The following is a 21,830-nucleotide window of genomic DNA, read 5'->3' on the forward strand; positions in this document are numbered from 1 at the left end:
CAAAGTCCCTTTTGTCATGTAAGGTGATGTATATTTAGTGTTTTGGTTCTTTTTTATCAAATTTACTAGGGTAACATTGGTTAATAACAAATTTTAGGTGTACAACTTTGTAATATGACATCTGTATACTCTGTGGGCTCAGTACTTGATAATTCGTCTTCTTCTGTCACCTTGTATTTGACTCCCTTTACTCTCTTCATCCTCCCCCACCCTTCTTCCCCTCTAGTAACCACCATTCTTGTTGTCTGCATCTGTGAATTTTGTTTTTCTTCTGTTTGTTTTGTTTATTCATTTGTTGCTTTCCATTTTATACCCCACATATTAGTGAAATCACAAGGTTCTTGTCTTTTTCCATCTGACTTATTTTACTTAGCATAATACTTTTAAGATCCATCCATGTTGTTGCAAATGGCAATATTCCATCTTTCTTGTGGCTGAGTAATATTCCATTGTACATATGTATCACATTTTTATCCAATAATGTCTCAAGGGACACTTGGGTTATTTCCATGTCTTCACTATTGTGAGCAATACTGCATTGAATATAGGGGTACATACAACTTTCAAATAAGTGGTTTCAAATTTTGGGGGTAGATACCCAAAAGAGGCATTGCTGCATTATATGGTAGTTCTAGTCTTAATTTTTTGAGGAACTTCCATACTGTGTTTCATAGTGGCTGCATCAATTTACATTCTCACCAAGAGAGTGCTAGGGTTCCCTTTTCTCCACATCCTATCCAACTCTTGTTATTCCTTGTCTTATTGCTCATAGTCACTCTGATAGGTGTGAGGTATTATCTCATTGTGGTTTTGATTTACACTGCCCTTATAACTAGTGATGTTGAGCATCTTTTCATGTGTCTGTTTGCCATATGTATATTCTCCTTGGAAAACTGTCTATTTAGGTTCTCTGCTCATTTTTTAACAAGATTATTTGTTTTGTTGCTTTTGAGTTGTGTGAGTTCTTTATATATTTTGGATATTAGCCCATTATTGAAGGTATCATTTACAAATATCTTCTTCTACTTAGTTGGTTGTCTTTTGGTTTTATTTATGGTTTCTTTTGCTGTACAGAAGCTTTTTAGTTTGATGTAGTCTCATTCAACCCTGAATTTAAGAGAGTATTTTCTTCTGGAGGGGCACACAAAGGCTTAAATGCTATCAATAGTTTCTTACTTCATTTTGAAAAATCTGACACTAATATGATGAAAATATTGAGATTTAGTAAATCTGGTACTGTGTACAGGAAAATTGATCATATTACTTTTTAAGTTGCCTGTTTGAACTATATCACTTTTTAAAAAGAGCATATTTGCTCAGGGACATTATCTCAGAAGGCAATATTAGAAAGTAAACATTACTTAGAAAAGATCAGGGTCCTTTCAGCTTTCTCTTGAGTTACCGTTTGGCACATGACCAAGGAGTAGTTGGTTCCAAACCCTGAAATTCACAGTGAATGAGTCCTTGACCAAGGCATGTGGTGTCAGTTATGCATTTTGAAGAAGAGCACAGGCACCAACACCCTGGAAATGTGAGGTGCTGAGCAGAGGGGGCAAGTATGATTTGGTGCCCAATGAGGATGCCCAGGGTGGTGGCTGGACAGGCTGAGGGCCCTGAATCTAGAAAAGGGCCCTCTGACTAGCACTTGGAATTGGGGAGCTGGAGGAAGAACTGGCAGAATCATGGAGACCACAAAGGTTAATTTCATCTACTTTGTGAGTGCTTCCATTATGTCTGGTGCCAATCACAAGGCCGTCGTTAGACCTGGTGGGAACAAGCTCACCACAAATCCCCTCACTGGGGAGGTTGCCAAGCAGGCAATGTTGCTACATGTCAGTACATACTGGTCATTCCTGCTCTCAGAACACTGTGCATTCTTTGAAATAAATAGCCTTTATACTTAACATGAACTACAGAGTCTCAAGCCATGAGATACCCTGGGAAAGAATTGTATTATTTCTCTAGTAGTAGAGGATAAATTTCATGTCAACACATGAAATGCTTATGGAAAATTCCAGATTAAGTAAATGATGCATTTTATGTTCAGACACAGATCTATGCTGGAAGGCTACAGCTAAAAAGAAAAACGGTCCTTCTTTTCACTGCTTTTATGTACTCTAAATCTCTGTGATTTAACTTGGATTAAGTGTTCAGGCTTTTCTCAGGCCTTATAGAAATGCTGAGTACAAGCCTCCTTGTCAGTTTAGATACTTTTATTAATTGAAGATCAGTTGTTTGGACATGGCAATTTTGGGATGGGAATCACATATATGTGTTTAAAATACATTTCAGAAAAAATAAAGAGCTGCTTTTAAAAACATATGTAAGGTATAATAAACAACCAATAAAATGACATAAATAGGTCTATGTCCCCACTAAAAGGACATTCCAACAGATAGAATATTTCCATGATGAATATGGAATGAATTCTAAAAATCACAGTGCGTCAATCACACTTCCCAAAGAAGAAAAAAACAGTGCCAACTTGGAAAACTTTCCCCTGCAGGAGTAACACATGCATACAGAGAACCTCCTTATGTATTAGGATAAAGTTATTTCTATTTCAAAAATCAAATTTTATCTTGTCAGATTTTTTAAGCAATACATTAAAAAAGTATTTTCTAATGAAGAAATTAGTATTTTGCTAACTGCTCAGTGTCTAATACTGAAGTGCACTACTATGTAGGATATTGTTTCATAGAATGTGGTTCAAATCAGTGCCATTTGATCAGAATCATTTAAGTCAGCAAACTTCTTTTGTAAAGGTCCAGGCCAGATAATAAACATATTAGGCTTTGCCATATGGTCTTTGTTGCAACAGCTCACCTCTGCCCAAAGTTGTAGTATGGAGTCGGCCATACATGATTCATAAATGAATGAATGTGGCAGTGTGCCAATAAAACTTTATACATACAGGGTTCATGCTAGATAGAACCCACAGACCATAGTTTGTGAACTTAGAGCAGTGGTGTTCTCTTTTCTTTTTTAAAAAATGAAACCTATAATAAGAAATGCGTATGACATCAAATTCAGCACAGACACACACTCATGAAAAAGTTTTATAAAACATAATTTGCCCTTTATGGCAGGAATGCACTCTGCTACTTTCTTTTCTCCTCCTTTCTCTTCTACTTAGTTTTTTAAAGTGCTAGTCCTGAGCACACTAATGATTCATCACCTGTAGATCAAAAACATTGATTGCTTGTTAAAATGTTGATTCCTGCTGTTCTGCCAATTATATCTCCCTACCTAGAGTATTGGAGACTGACTGCAAACAACTCGTTTTTCTTTAAAAAAAATCTCCAGCTGATTCTTGTGCGCACTGGTTTGAAAAGCCCCAGTCTAGTCTATTAGATGGAATTGTACAATGAATTAAAATGAAAATTATGCCAACAATTGTTTTCTGTAAAATATTCTACATTTTCAAAGGAGGCTCTCATTTTGGCTTGCTTCGATTTATGCATGACTTAGAGCTTTTTTTCTTTTCCACTTATGTCACTTTTAATTTCCAGTATAATGACCGAAGAAAATAAACAAAAAGTGGAGTTCAAGCATTGTTTAATTTGTAATCTCTGCAGTCACTAATAAGCATGCCAAAAGGATAAGTGATTGACATAAAGATATTGTAATGAAATATTTTTACCTTATTTTTCTTTTGTTAGAATTGTATTAAACATCTTCAATTCTGCCTTGTAATTAAAAGCATTCTTTATGTTGTATAATTATATATTCCATTTATTTGGTTTGTTCTAAGGACTTGAAGTTACTTTTCCATTTCTTATTGACATGTTCTCATACCTTAAAATGTACTCTAGATATAATGATGTTAGAAGCTAAATCTTACTTGGTGTAAAATAAGTGTTACTGTATTTTATGAAACTAATGAACACAGTTAATCTGCTACAGTTGGTCACTATAATTATAATGAGTTAAGTCTTTTATCAGGCTTAAATCACATACTATTTGCCCCAAAATTTCGACACTTTCCTTAAATCTTTACTTTCAAGAACTTTCCTCACTCTTGCCTGAAATCTGTGGCTGCTGCCTCTTAATTCAGCATTCATTTCCTTTGCTTTCTGTAGCATGACATAGCTGGAATCCAATGTTCCTCTGAGGCCTCAAGCTCTGACATCTCCTTCCTTCCTTTTCTTCGATTAGAGTTGCATGAGGATGATAATGATGACTTGGAGAAAGAAGGAATTTCTTGGAGTTAGCAGGAATTCTGGAGGGAGCCGGAGTCCGCCTTGTCTGGAAGACAGATGAACTGGCCTCCTCCCTACCCTTTCACCCAGGGCTGTTTTCCATTCCAGAATGATCATAAAGCCAGCCAAGACCTGTCCCAGGCTGTGTGGATGGGGGCACTAGGCACACGGCAATTCCAATTAACAGTCTGATTTTATCTTGGCTTCTGGCCAGAGGGCTTCATCTCACAGCACATTTCAAACACCAGAGTGAGTGGTCAAGTGGGTTACCATGGACTTATCTGGCCTGCCCCAGAGGTTACAGTCAATTACATTTGAGGGTCGTTTCTGAGTAAGACAGAATCAGGAATTGGAGTGGAGGTTGGAACCAAACATGCATTTTTATCCCGACTGGGGAAATGCTTATCAAAATAGCTCTTAGTTATCAAGCAAGCACAAAGTGCCTGGAAATGACGTTCCCAGTGAGGGGAAACAGCCCAGCTGTGCTTTTTTTGGCTTTCTCTCATCTGCTCAACAGGAAAAATATTAATCAATGGAAAAACGCTCCCTTTCTGTTAATTTAACACGTGAGTTTTAGATAGTGTGGGGAAATAGCAATACCTAATGTTTTTATATCACAATTTTATAACATAGATTGTGAAGAACTTTTTAGAAAATGGCTGTACTTAAGCCACACATTTGTTCCTATGGAGATGTGTTATTTTCTTCATGTCACAGCTGAAAAACTGAGATAAAATAACATTCCAGGGTTCTCTACAATCTTACAGTAGATGTGTGTAATGGTCAGGGGAAAAGGTCTGGTGACCCTGTATAACTTACCTCTGAACAACAACACCTTTTTTCCCTATCAACAGGAAAGCAATTTGCAATTCAGCGTTTCCCGATAAAACAAATCAGTGATACTTCTCCAAGGAAATAAAGAATATCTAAGACAAGAATCCCATAACAATGCCACATTTCAGTATCTCTCCATGCCTACTTTTTGAACTTTCATTGAAGGGAAACTTACATACAACAAAATGCACACATCACAAGGGTCCAGCCCAATGCATTTTCACTACACAAGGACATCCGTATAACCCTCTCCATGCTTTTGTTTAAGGTGATGAGGCTTCGCAAGCTGGCTCAGCAGATTGCAAACTGCAAACAGTGCATTGAGCGGTCATCATCACTCATCTCCCAAGCGGAACACTCTCTAAAGGAGAATGATCATGCACGGTTCCTACAGACTGCTAAGAATATCACTGAGAGGTGAGTGCAGGGACTGCTGGAAAATTCTCAGTGCTGGGCTTCTGTGTTTGGGGTGTAATTGGTTGGCCTCGCCTTTTCCTTGCTTTTGTTTTCATGTTCAAGGCTGAGTACCAAACAAAGTAGACACTTTGAGTTGCTTTGTTCCAGCTGAAGATGCTTCCCTCTGACATGTCAAAGCCTTTTCAGTAGCAGCCTGGAGTTCAAGGCCTTTGAAACAAGACTCCACCAATTAGAAAGAATAAAATCCACCTGGTTTGGTGCAGGGTGGGGGGGAACTTATGATGGCACAAAAACAGCATGTATTGTGACTCTGAGACCTGGTCTTATCATACACTTGATAGTAAAGAATCAGAAAGAAGGCAAAAACATAAAAGGGAATCTTTTTTCCTATCTTATGGATCATCTACTAAAGAAAAATGGTCCAGGTGTCGTTCTCTGTTAGGCTTGTTTTTATTTGGTTGAGAAGCTTCACTTCTCCTGAAAAGGTCAAGACCAACTCACATGAGAGAAAAAGGACCAAACTGTCAACCTCATACCTGCTGCTTTTAAAATACCCTTTATTCCAGTATAGGGAACATAGAAATGACATTATGTGAATGTTTAGTTAAGCAGTAAAACTGGCAGGGTCAGTGTTCCTTCAGTACACATACTTCACTGGCATAAAAATTACTGGCCTTCACTGATGAAAACACCTATAGCAATTCTAGTAGAGCCAAGAAAAGCACCTAACACCACCTTAGTCACATCTCCAATCAATGTCAATGGTGTTGGCTTCTTATTCATTCTAATTTTCAGTCACCTGCCCCTAAACAAAGCAATAATAGAATCCTATCACTAGAAGACCCCAGACAGCTCATTCATGCTGGTCTTTCCCCTAGAGCAGGAGTCCGCAAACTTTTTCTCTAAAGGACCAAAGAGTGAATACTTTCAGTGATGCTAAGCTAAGGTCTTGGTTACAACTATGCAGCTCTGTCATTGTAGCTCTACAACCATCTTTGCAGATAATACAAAAATGAATAGATGTGGCTGTGTTCCAATAAACCTACAAAAACAGGCAATAGGCCAGATTTGGCCCACAGTCTGTACTTTGCCAAACCCTGGCCTAAGGAAAAAAATACTCACCATCTTAGGACTTGAATTTCTTCAAGGAAGGAGAAAGAAAACTAACATTTATTAAGTGCTTGCTTATGTTGGACACTGTGTCCTAATTCGCAAAATATCACATAGAGGTAGGCATGGATATTTTCATTTTCACTATTCTTTCAATGAGAGCAATGTACAGTATTTTTACAAGTCTGATCTGGTATCCAACTGTGTTATTTCTTATAGTAGAGAAAATTTCCTCTCGTGGCTGGTTAGATATTTATCTCTTCCAAAGCACATGGATAAGAACTGATTATCATCCCTTTTCTATCCTTAAAGTGATCTCTTCCCTTCTCTAAGAGAAACCAGTTTCTTTCTTCATGATTCCTAGCTTCCAAGTGTTTAATTGTCTCTGCTACTCTCATCTGGACTGTATCCAATTCCTTTATACTCATCTGAAAATTAAAAATTGCAAATAGCACTAGTACTGCTGTGTACCCAGGACAATTGTACCCAGGACAATTATACATACATTATAGTTTCCAACTGGGATCCAAGAGTACTTTTCTCCAGCTATAAATTGTGAGATATTCAAATGAGGTGGCTACTGTAAGCTTCATTTCTCAGTAAGCCCTAAAAATTAGATCAAGTATAATGAAAAAATTCTCATCTAGTGAGAAGAGAAAATGTAACCCCATAATAGTTAATACAGAACATTCTGAAAGAAGACCTGCATTTGAAGTACAACAGAAGTGCATGAATGCCCACGTGTGATCTCCCTCAGAGATAGCAAGCCATATCTTGTCCCATTCAACTCTGCCTATAACAAGCCCATTCATCAAGAACGGAAACATGACTGATTTCTCTTTCTACAAATGAGTTGTATAATATATCATATTCTCAAGCCTCACTAATATATAGTCCTTGGTGTGATTGTATGTAACTTGTATAAAATTATGTTAAGTAAGCAAAATGTTCACTAAATCTAGGCATAAGAAAGTTGGCCTACTGCTTATGAGAAGTATAAACCACCATCAAGTTTGAATATATAATGCCTATAAAAATGTGCTAGGCATCTTTGTCCCTCTCTTTCTGCATTCTCTCTCTCTCTCTCTCTCTCTCTCTCTCTCTCTCTCTCCATCTCTATTTCTCAATCCTTTTGATCAATTCCTGAGCCTTTCTCTTTGTTCAGCAACTGAAATGCAGTAAAAGGGCACTGGGCTTGGACTGGGAGTTAGGAAACTTGGGTTCAAATCCCAGCACTGCCACTTCAAAACTAATTCTTTGGATTTATTCATGAGTTATTTTCTACTCTGTTTTCTGAGTGCATAATAACTATCTTTATCAGTAGTTGTGATAACATTGCTGACAACTCTTAAGTAAGAACAGGCCATAAGCATCACAGATATTCCATAATGTTTCTTGGATTTATGTTTTCATGTTTCAGTACATCAGTACAGTCCTTCCTTGTATGTCTTTATTTCTTTTATATATAAATATATATTTTTATTGATTATGCCATTACAGTCGTCCAATTTCATCCCTTTCATTCCCCTCCACCCCGCATACCCCCTCCCACCCACCATCCCCCCCTTTAGTTCATGTCCATGTGTCATAAATTCTTTAGCTTCTCCATTTCCCATACTGCTCTTGCCCTTCCCTTATTTTCTCCCCACCATCTATGCTACTTATTCTCTGTACCTTCTCCCCCTCTCTCCTCCTCCCACTCCCCTGTTGCTAACCCTCCATATGATCTCCATTTCTGTGGCTCTGCTCCTAGTCTAGCTGTCCTTTTAGTTTGCTTTTGCTTTAGGTGTGGTTGTTAATAACTGTGAGTTTGCTGTCCTTTCACTGTTCATCTTTTTTATCTTCTTTTTCTTAGGTAAGCCCCTTTAACATTTCATATAGTAAGGGCTTGGTAATGATGAACTCCTTGAATTTGACCTTATCTGAGAAGTGCTTTCTCTGCCCTTCCATTCTAAATGAAAGCTTTGCTGGATAGAGCAATCTTGGTTGTAGGTCCTTGCCTTTTTTCATGACTTGGAATATTTCTTTCCAGCCCCTTCTTGCCTGCAAGGTCTCTTTTGAGAAATCTGCTGACAGTCCCATCAGGGAACTCCTTCGTAGGTGATCATCCCCTTATCTCTTGCTGCTTCTAGAATTCTTTCCTTCATTTTAATCTTGGGTAATATAATTATGATGTGCCTTGGTGTGTTCCTCTTTGGGTCCACCTTCTTTGGGACTCTGAGCTTCCTGGACTTCCTGGAAGTAGTCTATTTCCTTTGCCAGATTGGGGAAGTTCTCCTTTATTATTTGTTCAAATAAGTTTTCCACTTGTTGCTCTTCTTCCCTTTCTGGTACCCCTATAATTCAGATGTTGGAATATTTAAAGATGACCTGGAGGTTTCTAAACCTCTCCTCTTTTTTTTTTTTTTTTGAATTCTTGTTTCTTCCTTCTTTTCTGTTTGGCTGTTTCTTTCTTCTGATCCCCTCCATTGATTTGAGTCCCAGTTTTCTTTCCATCACTATTGATTCCCTGTGCATTTTCCTTTGTTTCATTTAGTGTAGCCTTCATTTTTTCATCTAATTTGTGACCAAAATGAACCGGTTCTGTGAGCATCCTGATGACCAGTGTTTTGAACTGTGCATCTGATAGGTTGGCTGGCTATCTCTTGGTCGCTTAGAAGTATTGGCTCTGGGGCTTTGATTTGTTCTTTGATCGAACCATTTTTGGTCAGTGCATACCTGTTATGTATGAGGGGCAGAGCCTTAGGTGTTCACCAGGTTGGGGCAACCCAGTTGCTGGGTTGTGACATTGTATGTGGGGGCAGGGTTAGAGTGGGGGCAATGGTGCTTCTTCCTCGCTCTCTTGGATTTCAGTCCCCTCTGCCACTTCCCACAAGCTGGCACCTTTTCAAGTGGTGCTTTTAAGCTTTATTTCCTGTCACTGGGGCCCTGGGTTTCCCAGTTTTTCTCACTGCCCATTTTTTGCGTGGTTTATCTGCATGCGAATGTGTGTCTGCAGTCAGCCAACTGCCTTACACACCTTACTGGGTTTGCTGGTTTCCTCCCTGTGCCTGAGTCTGTCAACCACTGCCTTTTCCTGCCGGGACCCCTCTCTGCCAGCTGCCGACTCCGTCTCTCTTACTGGTCTGGATGAATGGATCGTTCTTGTCGGACTTAAGTACAATTCAATTTTCTGTCTGTTCTGGTTGTGGTTTTGTTTCTAAATCTTTGTTGTCCTTAAATTTGGTTGTGCAAGGAGGTACAGTGTTTCCATCTACACCTCCATCTTGGCCGAAGTCCCATGTATGTTTTTATTTCATTGCTGGTCTCTCTGTCTACCTGTTTCTATTCTTCATCACTTAATGTTCTTCTCTAGGATGTGACTTCTTGGTTCTCTGCTTCATATTGTGTCTGCCTTGGGCATTGGCACCTGTGTAGTTCTGAATCATGTTTATTTTTTTTAATTGAAGGGTGGAAATCCCCCCCAAAAAACTTTTAATGCTGCAGACCTTCCTAAAGTCAGACTTGGATGCTATTTTTTTTTCATTGTGAAATCACTTAAACTAGATTCACCTACAAGCCGTGAAAGTTCTTTAATTCAGAAACATCAAAAAACCACTAAAGGAGAGAAGGTCTCAAGCTTTACATTGTAAGAGATGCATATGCTTTGGAACCAAGTGCTTGACTCTGTGTTTTTGCTTACTGGTGATTATAGATAGCATCAGGCTGCTCCTTAACACTTGTGAGTACTTCTGCTCTTAAGTTCCCAGTGAGCAGGATCTGTAGCCATATTGTTTTCACCACTGTAGCCCCAGCACATAGCAAACTGTCTGACATGAATGAATGAGTGAAGGAATCTATAAAGCAGAGTTGATTATTCCCACCTAACATAATTGCTGGAAGGATAAAATGAAATAATGTAGTAAAAATATTAACTCAGCTCCTGTCATAAGATGAACGTACAACAGTTGCTAATTCCTTTCCTTCCCACTCACTGTATGGGTGCCAGTGGATTGTATGACATACTATACTCTCAAGGCACACTAAATATATAGGTCTTTGGTATGATCGTACAATATGTGCATTTTTATAAAATTGCGTTAAATAAGCAAAACTCTTCACTAAATCTAAGCATAAGAAAATTAGTCTACCCTTTATGAGAAATATGAAATTGAAATCACTTTTAATAGCAAGTTATCTTCATCAAGAGCATGGTAAAATAGAAAAGTCCATCCTGGCTGGTGGGGCCCAGTGCATTGAGTGCCAGCCTGTGAATCAAAAGGTCCCTGGTTCAATTCCCAGTCAGTGCACATGTCTGGGTTACAGGCTAGGTCTGCAGTAGGGGGTGCACGAGAGACAATTACACACTGATGATTCTCTTCCTTTTTCTCTCTCTCTTCCCTTCTCTCTAAATATAAATAAATAAGTTTTTTTTTAAAAAAGGAAATTCCCTCTGAAATATGGATACTGAATTCCCCCAGTATCCATATTTCAGAGCTCCTAAGAGGGTCTCAAACTTCACAAGATGACCTCTGTGACCCTCACCACCACGAGCAGTTCAAGGATCCATCAGACTTCCAGAATACAAAGCCAAGAACTCCAGTGGTCAGCTCTGGGGAGATGTCACTTGATGCTAAGAATCGGAATGCATCTTATAAATGGTTTTTGAAATGTGTTCTTCAGGATGTTGATTAGTATTAAAACAACAACGTTCCTAAGCCAAATGCATTTGGGAAATCCTAAAGTGACCAAAATAAGCCACATTTTGTTTCTGTGGGACCTTACCAGGTTTTACCATGCTGATGTGCATCGAAGACCCTCCCCCTGCAACAGAGGCCCAGTTAAGTGCCATTCTCAGGGGTTGGGCACAGAGTGGGGAGTGCATATTAGGTGAGAAGGGTAGAGCATCTTCCTCTGGCATTTGCTATTTTGCAGAAACCCTGTGAGCAGTGTAGCTCTAGACATATCTACCTTCTGGATAAGTAGCCCCATGTGGCTGCTAGCAGCCAAGTGTCTTGGAGATTAGGGGCACCAAAATGGATATAGGAACAGAAAGTAATGTTCAGCTCACCCTCTTAAGCCTCAAGCTGCAGCACAATGACCTTATTTGCCCCAATATGTTAAGAATGTAACACACATACCCACAAGCATGTGCACACACATAGACATGAGTGTAAAGGAAAGGCATTGAGAAAGTGGCATATACTGATGGTCCAGGTGGATTTTGGCAACCTATCTGAAAGACCAGAAGATGGGCTGCAAGGATTTGGGAAATAAAAACATGGCCTAAAATGTTGAATTTGGCAGCTCTCCCCTTGCCTGTCATTCCAATTAAGAATTTGAAATTGTAGCCAAATATAAATATCTTTCCTTCCATCCAAAAAATGTGTTGGTGTTAAGAGCTGCAGTAATCTCCAAAGAGTCTTGCTGTCAGTTTTTGCCTCCCAGTCTGAGGAACTTTTATCCTTTCTGTTCCCACTCCCCAAAGTTCCCACCATCAAAATGGGAGGCATTTTTAACAGTGTCACTTGACCAAAGCATGTTGTATTTAATTGTTTGTGGACCATAGAACCAGGAGAAACTTAGGAATGAAATCTACTTTGGATGAGACTATACAGAGGCTTCTGCCACTGCACAGGAACAAATTGCTAAAGCAAGTTTATCTATTCAGAGCAATTGAGACCCTCTTACCTATTGAGCACAAGATCTCTCACACGTGCATTGGCAGGGTGATACAATCGAAAGTTGGGCACTTAATTCATAATAACTTATTACAATTCTCCCTGATGTTCATTATGAAACAGAATGATTCAGGGTTTCACTTTGAAATTATTATTTGAAAGGTTCAAATAGCACTATAGCATTTTTATATTTAATTTTATTTTTCAGTTAGAGTTTATATTCAATATTGTATTGAATTAATTTCAGGTGTATAGGATTTCTTTTAACTTTTCTGCACTATTGCAGATATTTTTGGACTCTTCAGTACATGGCATACTTTAAGGGCTTAGTATTTGTTGAACAATTCTAGGATCTCTTTGAGTTTTAGGAGTTTTTCCGTTTATGGGTGGGTCATAAGGAAACCACTTTTAAAGACAGTTTAACCATCTGTAAAAAAATAAATTCCTGACAACCATACCTTTATCCATTAGTTCAAATTAAGTCATTAGTCGCAATAATTAGTCCAGTTCCCTTTGGTGCAATATTTAGCAAACAAAATCAAAACTCTGGTATTCACTGCTTCTTGATGAAAGGGTCAGGTGGTAAGTTTAGATTCTTTACTCTTATTCAAACACTTGAAACTTTTCTTTTGGGTCCCAATGTCTATTCCATTGTTAATGTTTTCTCTACTTCTCTCCCACTGCAGCACTGAAAATGCTCCAGAGATTATAAAAACTTTTAAATTGCATATAGAATGTAGTTATAGAAACTTGATTTGTAAGGATTTTGAGCATTTCATAGGTGTATGTTTTTACTGAGGTGAAATTCACCTAACAAAATCAACTATTTTAATATGTATAGTTTAATGGCATCTAGTACATAAACATTCCAAAATATTTTCACCGCCCCACACTTATGAATAGTCACTCTACAATGCTTCCTAACCCCAGCCCCTGGCAGCCACCAATCTGCTTTTTATCTCTATGAGATTGCTTTTTCTGGACATTTTATACAAGTAGATCATATAATGTGTGGCCCCTTGTGTTTGGCCTCTTTCTTTTACTTAGTATGTTTCCAAGGTTCATCCACATTGTAGCATATATCAACACTTCATTTCTTTTTTTAAGCTTTTTGAAAGATTTTATTTATTTTTAGAGAGAGGGGAAGGAAGGGAGAAAGAGAGAGAAAGAAACATCAATGTGTGGTTGCCTTTTGCACACCCCCAATTGGGAACCTGGCCCACACCCCAGGCACGTGCCCTAGGCTAGGAATCAAACCAGCGATCCTTTGGTTCACAGGCCAGCACTCAACCCACTGAGCCACACCAGCCAGGGCAATACTTCATTCCTTTTCATGGATGAATCATATTCTACTGCGTGGATATACTCACAAGTATAATTTTTATAGCCAAAATATATATATATTGTCTTTATAAAATCCAAAGCTGTGAGAGCCATTAGGAAATGTAAAAGGAAATATATCTTTTGAGGATATCCAGACTGACCTTTTTCTAGATTAAATGGAAGAGTACAGGCCTAGAATTTTCCTCCTGGCTTCTGCCAGGTACATTTGTGGCCTTGTATAAATGTATCAATGCCCTTAATTTGAAAATTCGTACCTAGATTTAGAGCTAAATCATTTCAACATTATTTCTTTGCTCAAAAATTCCCAGCACCCTACATAATATCCTAGTACACATAGTCAGTACTTGGTGGTATTTACCAAGCTTAACAAAATACCAAAATCAACAAGATTATGAGTTTGGTACAGTTCGATATACTTATAAGTGGTTTATATTATGCCACAATTTTCTTGTTTTTAAGAGAATCACTTGCATGTTTTAATTAGTCAAAATGTTCTGACTAATCAACTTGAGAGTCCATAGCAGGAGATTGATACCTTGCCAATACCTTGCTTTATGGTTTGTAAATGAGAAGTATAACTAGCAACCTTAAATGAAAAGGAGAAACTGTACGTCCATGGGGGGAATTTGTGAGAAAGCTCATGAATATTTTCCATGCCATCTGCTGGGAATATGGTACAAGAAAATGAATACAAGGAGAATAAAAATGAGCCAGACAAGAACTCCTTTTTTAATGTTTATTTTAGAGAGAGGCTAGTAATTGATTAAACTAATCCAATATCTGGAAACATTCTTTTTTAATCTTCACTTTGCCTTTTATGCAGTTTGAAATTTTGGAGACTCCTCTTTGAAGTGGGGCATGGTCGGGTCTGAGAGGAACAAACAGTTTCCCAGACAGATGTGTGAAGAAATGCCTGCAGCTATGTGCTTCTTGCTGGGGTTAGATGTGATGGGGCCAGGCTGTTAAATACACAGCAACATGAAATATGAATATTCTTTTACCTCCATGGGGAATTCCCACCCTCTATAGTAAAAAGGAAGGGGAAAGCATTGTACTGTTGTTTTTTTTTTCAGTTTCTGTTGCCTTTTCTTTAAACTTGAGTTCATTTGTATTGTGTTGCTGTGTTGTGCTGTCTTTTTAAGGCTCACATGTAAAAACTGCACTATTTTTAAATGCTATTTCTTTTCTGTGATTTTTTCATCCCTATACACATAGAATGAAAGCCACCTTGACATTTCTAAAAAGTTGTTTTGTTTAAATTACAGAGTCTCCATGGCAACTGCATCATCCCAGGTTCTAATTCCTGAAATCAACCTCAATGACACATTTGACACCTTTGCCTTAGATTTTTCCCGAGAGAAGAAATTGCTTGAATGTCTGGATTACCTTACAGGTATTGTCTTTGTGAGGTTTTTTTTTCTTTTGATGCTGTATATATTCAGTGATACAAATACTTTGCCACCAAATCAATTCCCTAAAAACCAGAGATGGAGGCTTCTGCTTTAGGAATGGAGTCTAATGTTCTCTGGTGCTCTTTTTTTTTTTTCAACCAAAACAACACCGTCCAAGACTAATTGAGGATGCAGGAAAAAAAGAGAGTGTCAGTCATTAAACACATTCTTACTACCATTCTGCTCACTCTCAGAGTGTGGGTAATACAAATAGTAGCCTTGTTGCTGATCAGAGATGCAGAAGGTAGTGTGGCTATTTTCCATTTCATGTCAGCAAGGCATCTGACACAGTGCCTTCACAGAGAAAAAATAATGATAGCTAACTTTGATACTAACATACCCTTGCTCCAGTTCTTTGTATCTGCAACCTTGTTTAATCTTTGTAACATCAAATTGGAGTATTATAATCCTCATTTTGCAAATAATGGAGGTCATCTTGCCAGAGGTCGGATAGCTAGGGAGTGACAGAATCAGAATTTTGCTTGGATGTGTACAGACTCCAAAGACTGCTGTTCTTTCTAGTAAAAGAATGAATTTTATCTTGGCAGAAGTCAACATGGCAAACATTCCCAAATCACATTTGAATTGCTGGTGCCATGTTTCAATCCTGAGCTTTCTGATAGGTATGATTGGGGAGGGGCAAGCTTAGAAAACTGAAGGAACAATTATAAAAGAAAACCTCAGGCTGCTCTCTTTCTTAACCATGCTTCCAAACTTTTATTTGCTGTTAACTTCTAAAGTGGGAACTGAAAACATTCACTAGTAGAATGTGGACTGTTTAAATGACCTTGCTTGTGTTAGCAAAAGCCACGAGTGCCTACAACTGTAGGAAGGTTCTATGGATACAGTGAAGCCAGATGTGCACTAGGCTCAGGCTGTGTAGCACTGGAGAGATCACATCCCTAACTTAGAGCAGCATCAGCTTCTCCACTCTAATTCCATGTGTGTGTGCTTGCAGGAAAGCAGAGCAGGAGAGAGGAAGCATTGTGTGATGTTTGTTTTTATAGTCTGTGCATAGAAAGCAAGGAGTTCTATATTCAAGGAGCACTGTACCCAGAAGATAAGTTTTTTCTTTGCAAGGACCTGAGGTGCTGTTTTTAGCCTTTCTGCATTGACAAGGGAAGCAAGCCATCCCGCAAACTTCTCATGTCATTCTTCTTCTTTCAAACCATATCACTGTTATTAAAGAATAAAGAAATCAACTCACAAATCATTTACCATAAAGAGTCAAACTTGGTTTCAAGTATTTCTGAAGATAATGCTATCCTTTTAAAGCTCTTAACTCTGAAATCTATGTAAACTAACATGATCTACTAACACTTTATGGGAAACATTCTGTATTTGTGCTGTCCGATATGGTAGCTGCTAGTCTCATAGGGCTATGGAAAACTTGAAATGTGGATAGTGAGTTTTTACTTTTATTTAATTTTATTAAATTTCATAGAAATTTAAAGAGTCACGTGTAGTTTGTGGCTAATGTCTTTGACAGTCCAGGTGTAGAAATTTCTCTGACTGAGCTGTTGTTCAAGATGGAATCCTGTTAAAACTCTCCTTTGTTTATTTATGTCAGTTGGCAATAAGTATGTTGCAACAACAAAAAATCAAATTAGCAGTGACTAAAACCATCATGGAGTGTTCATATCAAGAAACAGGAGAGCAGAAGCATGTGACCTAAGGCTGGTCAGCAGTTCAGTGATGACCTCGGACCCCATGCTTTCTCTTTTTCTGCTCTGCCACCTTCATTGTGTTGCCTTTTGGACACATGATTACAACACGATGATTCTACCTCCAAGTACTATACTCAAGTTACACACAAAAACAGAGGGGAAATGATGACAAAAGAAAACTCTGTCAGCCAAGTTTGTCTTTATCAGGAAAACAAAAAACTTGCTCAGAAGACCCATCTAGCAAACTTCCACTTGTGTCTTATGGGTCAGATCCATCTTGCAAGGTCATGCCCAAGAGCTGAAAAGACTGAAAAAATATTTGGCTGGGCTCATGGCCACTCTGCACAAAGTCAGTATCTTATTGATAAGAGTATATCTTCCCCATGTCTCAATAGTTGTTTAATAGTATTTTAATGATGTATGCCCATTCTAATCTTTATGTGAATGCCCAAGTGCTGATTAAAGGGGAAATTTTGAAAGTAGTTTGCACTGATGAGTAACATGAACACCATATATCATCCCGATGGCTGTTTATGCCAAACTAAAGACCATATGGGGTACCTGCTATTATGCCTTCTTAGCTGTCAACTTCAAACACAAATTTGGCCCATTTCTAGACATAACATCAATTCTGGCCATAACATATGATGCTTGGCTGATATTGCCAAGTCAAAATAGTTTATCAAACATTTGTAAGCAGGAAATGAAGTGTTTGTGGAGTATTAGCCCACCATTCCTTGTGTCATGTTTATGATAGAGGCAAGAAAATCCTACTTCTGGTACTGATGCTATGAATATTGAAACTGGCAGCATGCTCCTGTTCTCATTTACAGTAAATTGGGTATTGACTTTTCAGCACATACCCATTGGGTTTCTAATCAAAACAGGGTTAGCCTGCCTGCCTGTAAAAACAAGATTTTTCCTCTGTGACATGCCTCTAAAGTGGTATGTCAAGTTAATAACCCAGAGAGGTGACATTTCTCCCATGACTGCAGCTACTGCCATGTGTCTCACAGCTACTTGCCTATTTTGAACATAAGCTTTCTTTACATTTAATCATATATTGCAATGCAGAAAGAACAAAATCTTTCCACAATTGTTGATGGAGAAATAAATCAATGAACTATTTAGATTATGAGAGAGTAAGTATTTCTCACTGATCCATGCAGGATGACCCCACACTAATAGGGACCACACAGACAATAAGCATGTTTTACGATGCAGCTGGGCCTCCCCCACAGAATGCATCTTCTGAATGCTGTCCCTGATTCATCCACATCAAAGTCGCTGCACACAACATTACATCTTGCATGTGGTTACTTCAGGAGACAAATGTATAAATATATATTCCAGAAAGAATGCTTTAAGGGCTCTATAGAACCCTCTTATTGTAATATACAACTTAATGCACTGCCTGCCATATGTAGGTATTCAATAACCCATAGACAAAGCTGGGCTAACTGACTTTATACAGCAGTCATGAAAGTCACTTGTTTCATATACTTGTCCTGGATGTCTTCAGGTGGCTAAGTGAAGAATATTAAAATAATCACAGTTTTAAATTTACCATTTTCATAAACTTTCTCCACGTCTTTGGATTTGTTGAGAATTTGTTAATCCTAATCAAAGTCTAGAGCACAAACAAACTCTGTGATAGTGTAAGCAAAGCTTGCTACTAACCTGTAGAATGCAGATATGTTTCTCCTTTTGAAGTTAGGTTATTTTTTATTAAATTTATTGTGATGACATTGATTAATAAAACCACACAGATTTCAAGAGTGAAATTCACAAATTTCAAGGGTGAAATTTAATAAAACATCATCTGCACACTGCATTGTGCACTCATGCCACCATTTATCACCCCCCTTGCCCACTTCTACCTCCCCTCAAACCCCTTTCCCTTTAGCTATCACCATACTACTGTCTGTATCTATGTGTCATATATATATGTTTCATCCATTTACCTTTTTTTACCCAGCTTCCCAGCCTCCTCCCCTGCCCTGACAGCTGTCAATCTGAAGTTAGGTTCTTGTGTACAGAGAGTGGAAATAAAGGCCTGGAATGATTCTCTAAACCAGCAGTCGGCAAACATTAACTGTAAAGGGTCAGATGGCAAATATTTTGGGCTGTACAAAACATGATTACAGCTAACTCAACTCTGCCATTACACAAAAGCAGCCATAGACAATACATAAATGAATGAGCATGGCTGTGTTCCAATAAAACTTTATTTACAAAAACAGGCAGTGGGCCAGATTTAGCCCAGAGAGATAGTTTGTGAACCCCTGATCTAGAATATTATTGCCAATGCAAAGCACTCACAGCCTAGTCTTTTTCTTGCTTACAAACTCTTCTCATAAAACCAGTTACTGAAATCAGTCTAGTAGAAGTCAACTTAAAATCATTACTTTGGTAGGATTTAGACTTCTCTGTTCCAGAATGTGTTTAAGACATAAAACAGCAGCCTTCTCCAGTGATAAAGTCAACCAAATGTCAAAGAACCATGTTTTCCTTGGGAAAGGAAAATGTACTTCTTAAATATGATGGATTGTTAATCTTGTTCTTAATTTTATTTACTTTTCAATTTATTTTTATTGATTATGCTGTTACAGTTGTTCTATTCCCCCCTTCATTCCCCTCCACCCTACCCCCTGTCCCCACCATTACCCCCACTTTAGTTTATGACCATGTGTCTCAAGTTCTTTAGATTCTATATTTCCCACACTATTCTTGCCCCCCCATCTATTTTCTATCTACTGTCTATGCTACTTATTTTCTGTACCTTCTCCCCCCTTCTCCTCCTCCCACTCCCCTGTTGCTAACCCTCCTTGAGATCTTCATTTCTATGTTTCCACTCCTGATCTAGCTGCCCTTTTAGTTTGCTTTTGTTTTAGGTATGGTTCTTAATAACTGTGAGTTTGCTGTCCTTTCACTATTCATGTTTCTTTAACTTCTTTTTCTTAGATAAGTCCCTTTAACATTTCATATAATACGGGCTTGGTGATGATGAACTCCTTGAATTTGACCTTATCTGAGAAGCACTTTATCTGTCCTTCCATTCTAAATGAAAGCTTTGCTGGATAGAGCAATCTTGGTTGTAGGTCTTTGGATTTCATGACTTGGAATACTTCTTTCCATCCCCTTCTTGCCTGTAAGGTCTCTTTTGAGAAATCAGCTGACAGTCTGATGGGGACTCCTTTGTAGGTGACTGTCCCCTTAGTTCTTGCTGCTTCTAGGATTCTCTCCTTCATTTTAATTTTGGCTAATGTAATTATGATGTGCCCTGGTGTGTTTCTTCTTGGGCCCAACTTCTTTGGTACTCTCTGAGCTTCCTGGATTTCCTGGAAGTCTATTTCCTTTGCCAGATTGGGGAAATTCTCCTTTATTATTTGTTCAAATAAGTTTTCCACTGGTGGCTGTGCCTTTCCCCCTTCTGGTACCCCTATAATTCGGATGTTGGAGCGTTGAAAGATGTCCTGGAGGTTCCTAAGACTCTCCTCGTTTCTTTGAATTCTTGCTTCTTGACTCTTTTCTGTTTGGCCATTATTTGCTTTCTTCTGGTCCACTCCATCGATTTGAGTCCCAGTTTCCTTTTCATTGCTATTGGTTTCCCGTGTAATTCCATTCATTTCAATTAGTTTCACCTTCATATGTTTGTCTAATTTGTGGCTATAATCAACCAGTTCTGTGAGGATCCTGATCACCAGTGTTTTAAACTACGTGTCTGAGAGTTTTGCTATTTCTTCATCGCTTAGATTTATAGGCTCTGGGGCTTTGAGATCTTCTTGAGCCATTTTTGGTCTGTTCGCGCCTGTTAAGTCTGAGGAGCGGAGCCTTGGACTCCCGGGTCGCTGGATTGTGACTCTGTATGTGGAGGCGGGGTTAGAGCGGGAAATGGCGGCGCCCTCCGCTGCCGCTAGCCGCTGGGGCTGCTGGCTCTCATCCAGTCGCCCACTCCCTCACTTTATCCACGCACCAATGCACGACCACAGTCAACCCGCAGCCCTGCTCCCTCGCTGTTTCCCCGTGGTCGCTTGCTGGGTTGCTCACTAGGTCCAACCCTGCACCTGGATTCCGCGCGCCTGAGTCCGTCTGACCAAGTTTTCCTGTGCTACCCCGCTCTGCCAGCTGCTGGTTTCGCCCCTTACTGGTCAGGCTGAAGAATTTGTTGTTATCAGACTTCTGAAAAGTTCAATTTTCTGTGTTCTGGCTATGTTTTCTGTTGCTATTATTTAGTTGTCTCTAAACTTGGTTGTGTGAGGAAGCACAGGGTCTCCACCTATGCCTCCATCTTGGCGGAAGTCTTGTTCTTAATTTTAAATACCACCTATAAATTGAAAAATAAGAAAATAGGGCCACACTAATAAGTTTTTTTTTTACTTTTTTTTAATTAATTAATTTTTTAAATTGATTATGCTGTTACAGTTGTTCTATTCCCCCCTTCATTCCCCTCCACCCTGCCCCCCCAACCCCACCATTACCCCCCTTTAGTTTATGACCATGTGTCTCAAGTTCTTTAGATTCTATATTTCCCACACTATTCTTGCCCCCCCATCTATTTTCTATCTACTGTCTATGCTACTTATTTTCTGTACCTTCTCCCCCCATCTCCTCCTCCCACTCCCCTGTTGCTAACCCTCCTTGAGATCTTCATTTCTATATTTCCACTCCTGATCTAGCTGTTCTTTTAGTTTGCTTTCGTTTTAGGTGTGGTTGTTAATAACTGTGAGCTTGTTGTTCTTCCACTATTCATGTTTCTTTAACTTCTTTTTCTTAGATAAGTCCCTTTAACATTTCATATAATAAGGGCTTGGTGATGATGAACTCCTTGAATTTGGTCTTATCTGAGAAGCACCTTATCTGTCCTTCCATTCTAAATGAAAGTTTTGCTGGATAGAGCAACCTTGGTTGTAGGTCTTTAGATTTCATGACTTGGAATATTTCTTTCCAGCCCCTTCTTGCCTGTAAGGTCTCTTTTGAGAAATCTGCTGACAGTCTGATGGGGACTCCTTTGTAGGTGATTGTCCCCCTTAGCTCTTGCTGCTTCTAGGATTCTCTCCTTCATTTTAATTTTGGCTAATGTAATTATGATATGCCTTGGTGTGTTTCTTCTTGAGTCCAACTTTTTTGGTACTCTCTGGGCTT

The 21,830-nt window shown here is 38.8% G+C and overlaps 1 protein-coding gene across 7 annotated transcripts in view; it reads left to right on the top strand.

Moving 5' to 3' along the window:
- Positions 1–21,830, top strand: part of MID1 (midline 1) — a 374,792-nt gene that overhangs the window by 327,414 nt on the left and 25,548 nt on the right. For all 7 annotated transcript variants that reach the window (XM_037157517.2, XM_037157518.2, XM_053655803.1 and 4 more), the window contains 2 exons: positions 5,305–5,453; positions 14,833–14,960. In XM_037157517.2, the coding sequence (XP_037013412.1) occupies positions 5,305–5,453; positions 14,833–14,960 (277 nt within the window). The remainder of the gene's footprint in view (positions 1–5,304; positions 5,454–14,832; positions 14,961–21,830) is intronic.

The sequence above is a fragment of the Artibeus jamaicensis genome, unplaced genomic scaffold (genome assembly GCF_021234435.1).
Source record: "Artibeus jamaicensis isolate MK-2021 breed Jamaican fruit bat unplaced genomic scaffold, CSHL_Jam_final scaffold_1283, whole genome shotgun sequence".
NCBI classification, from domain to species: Eukaryota; Metazoa; Chordata; class Mammalia; order Chiroptera; family Phyllostomidae; genus Artibeus; species Artibeus jamaicensis.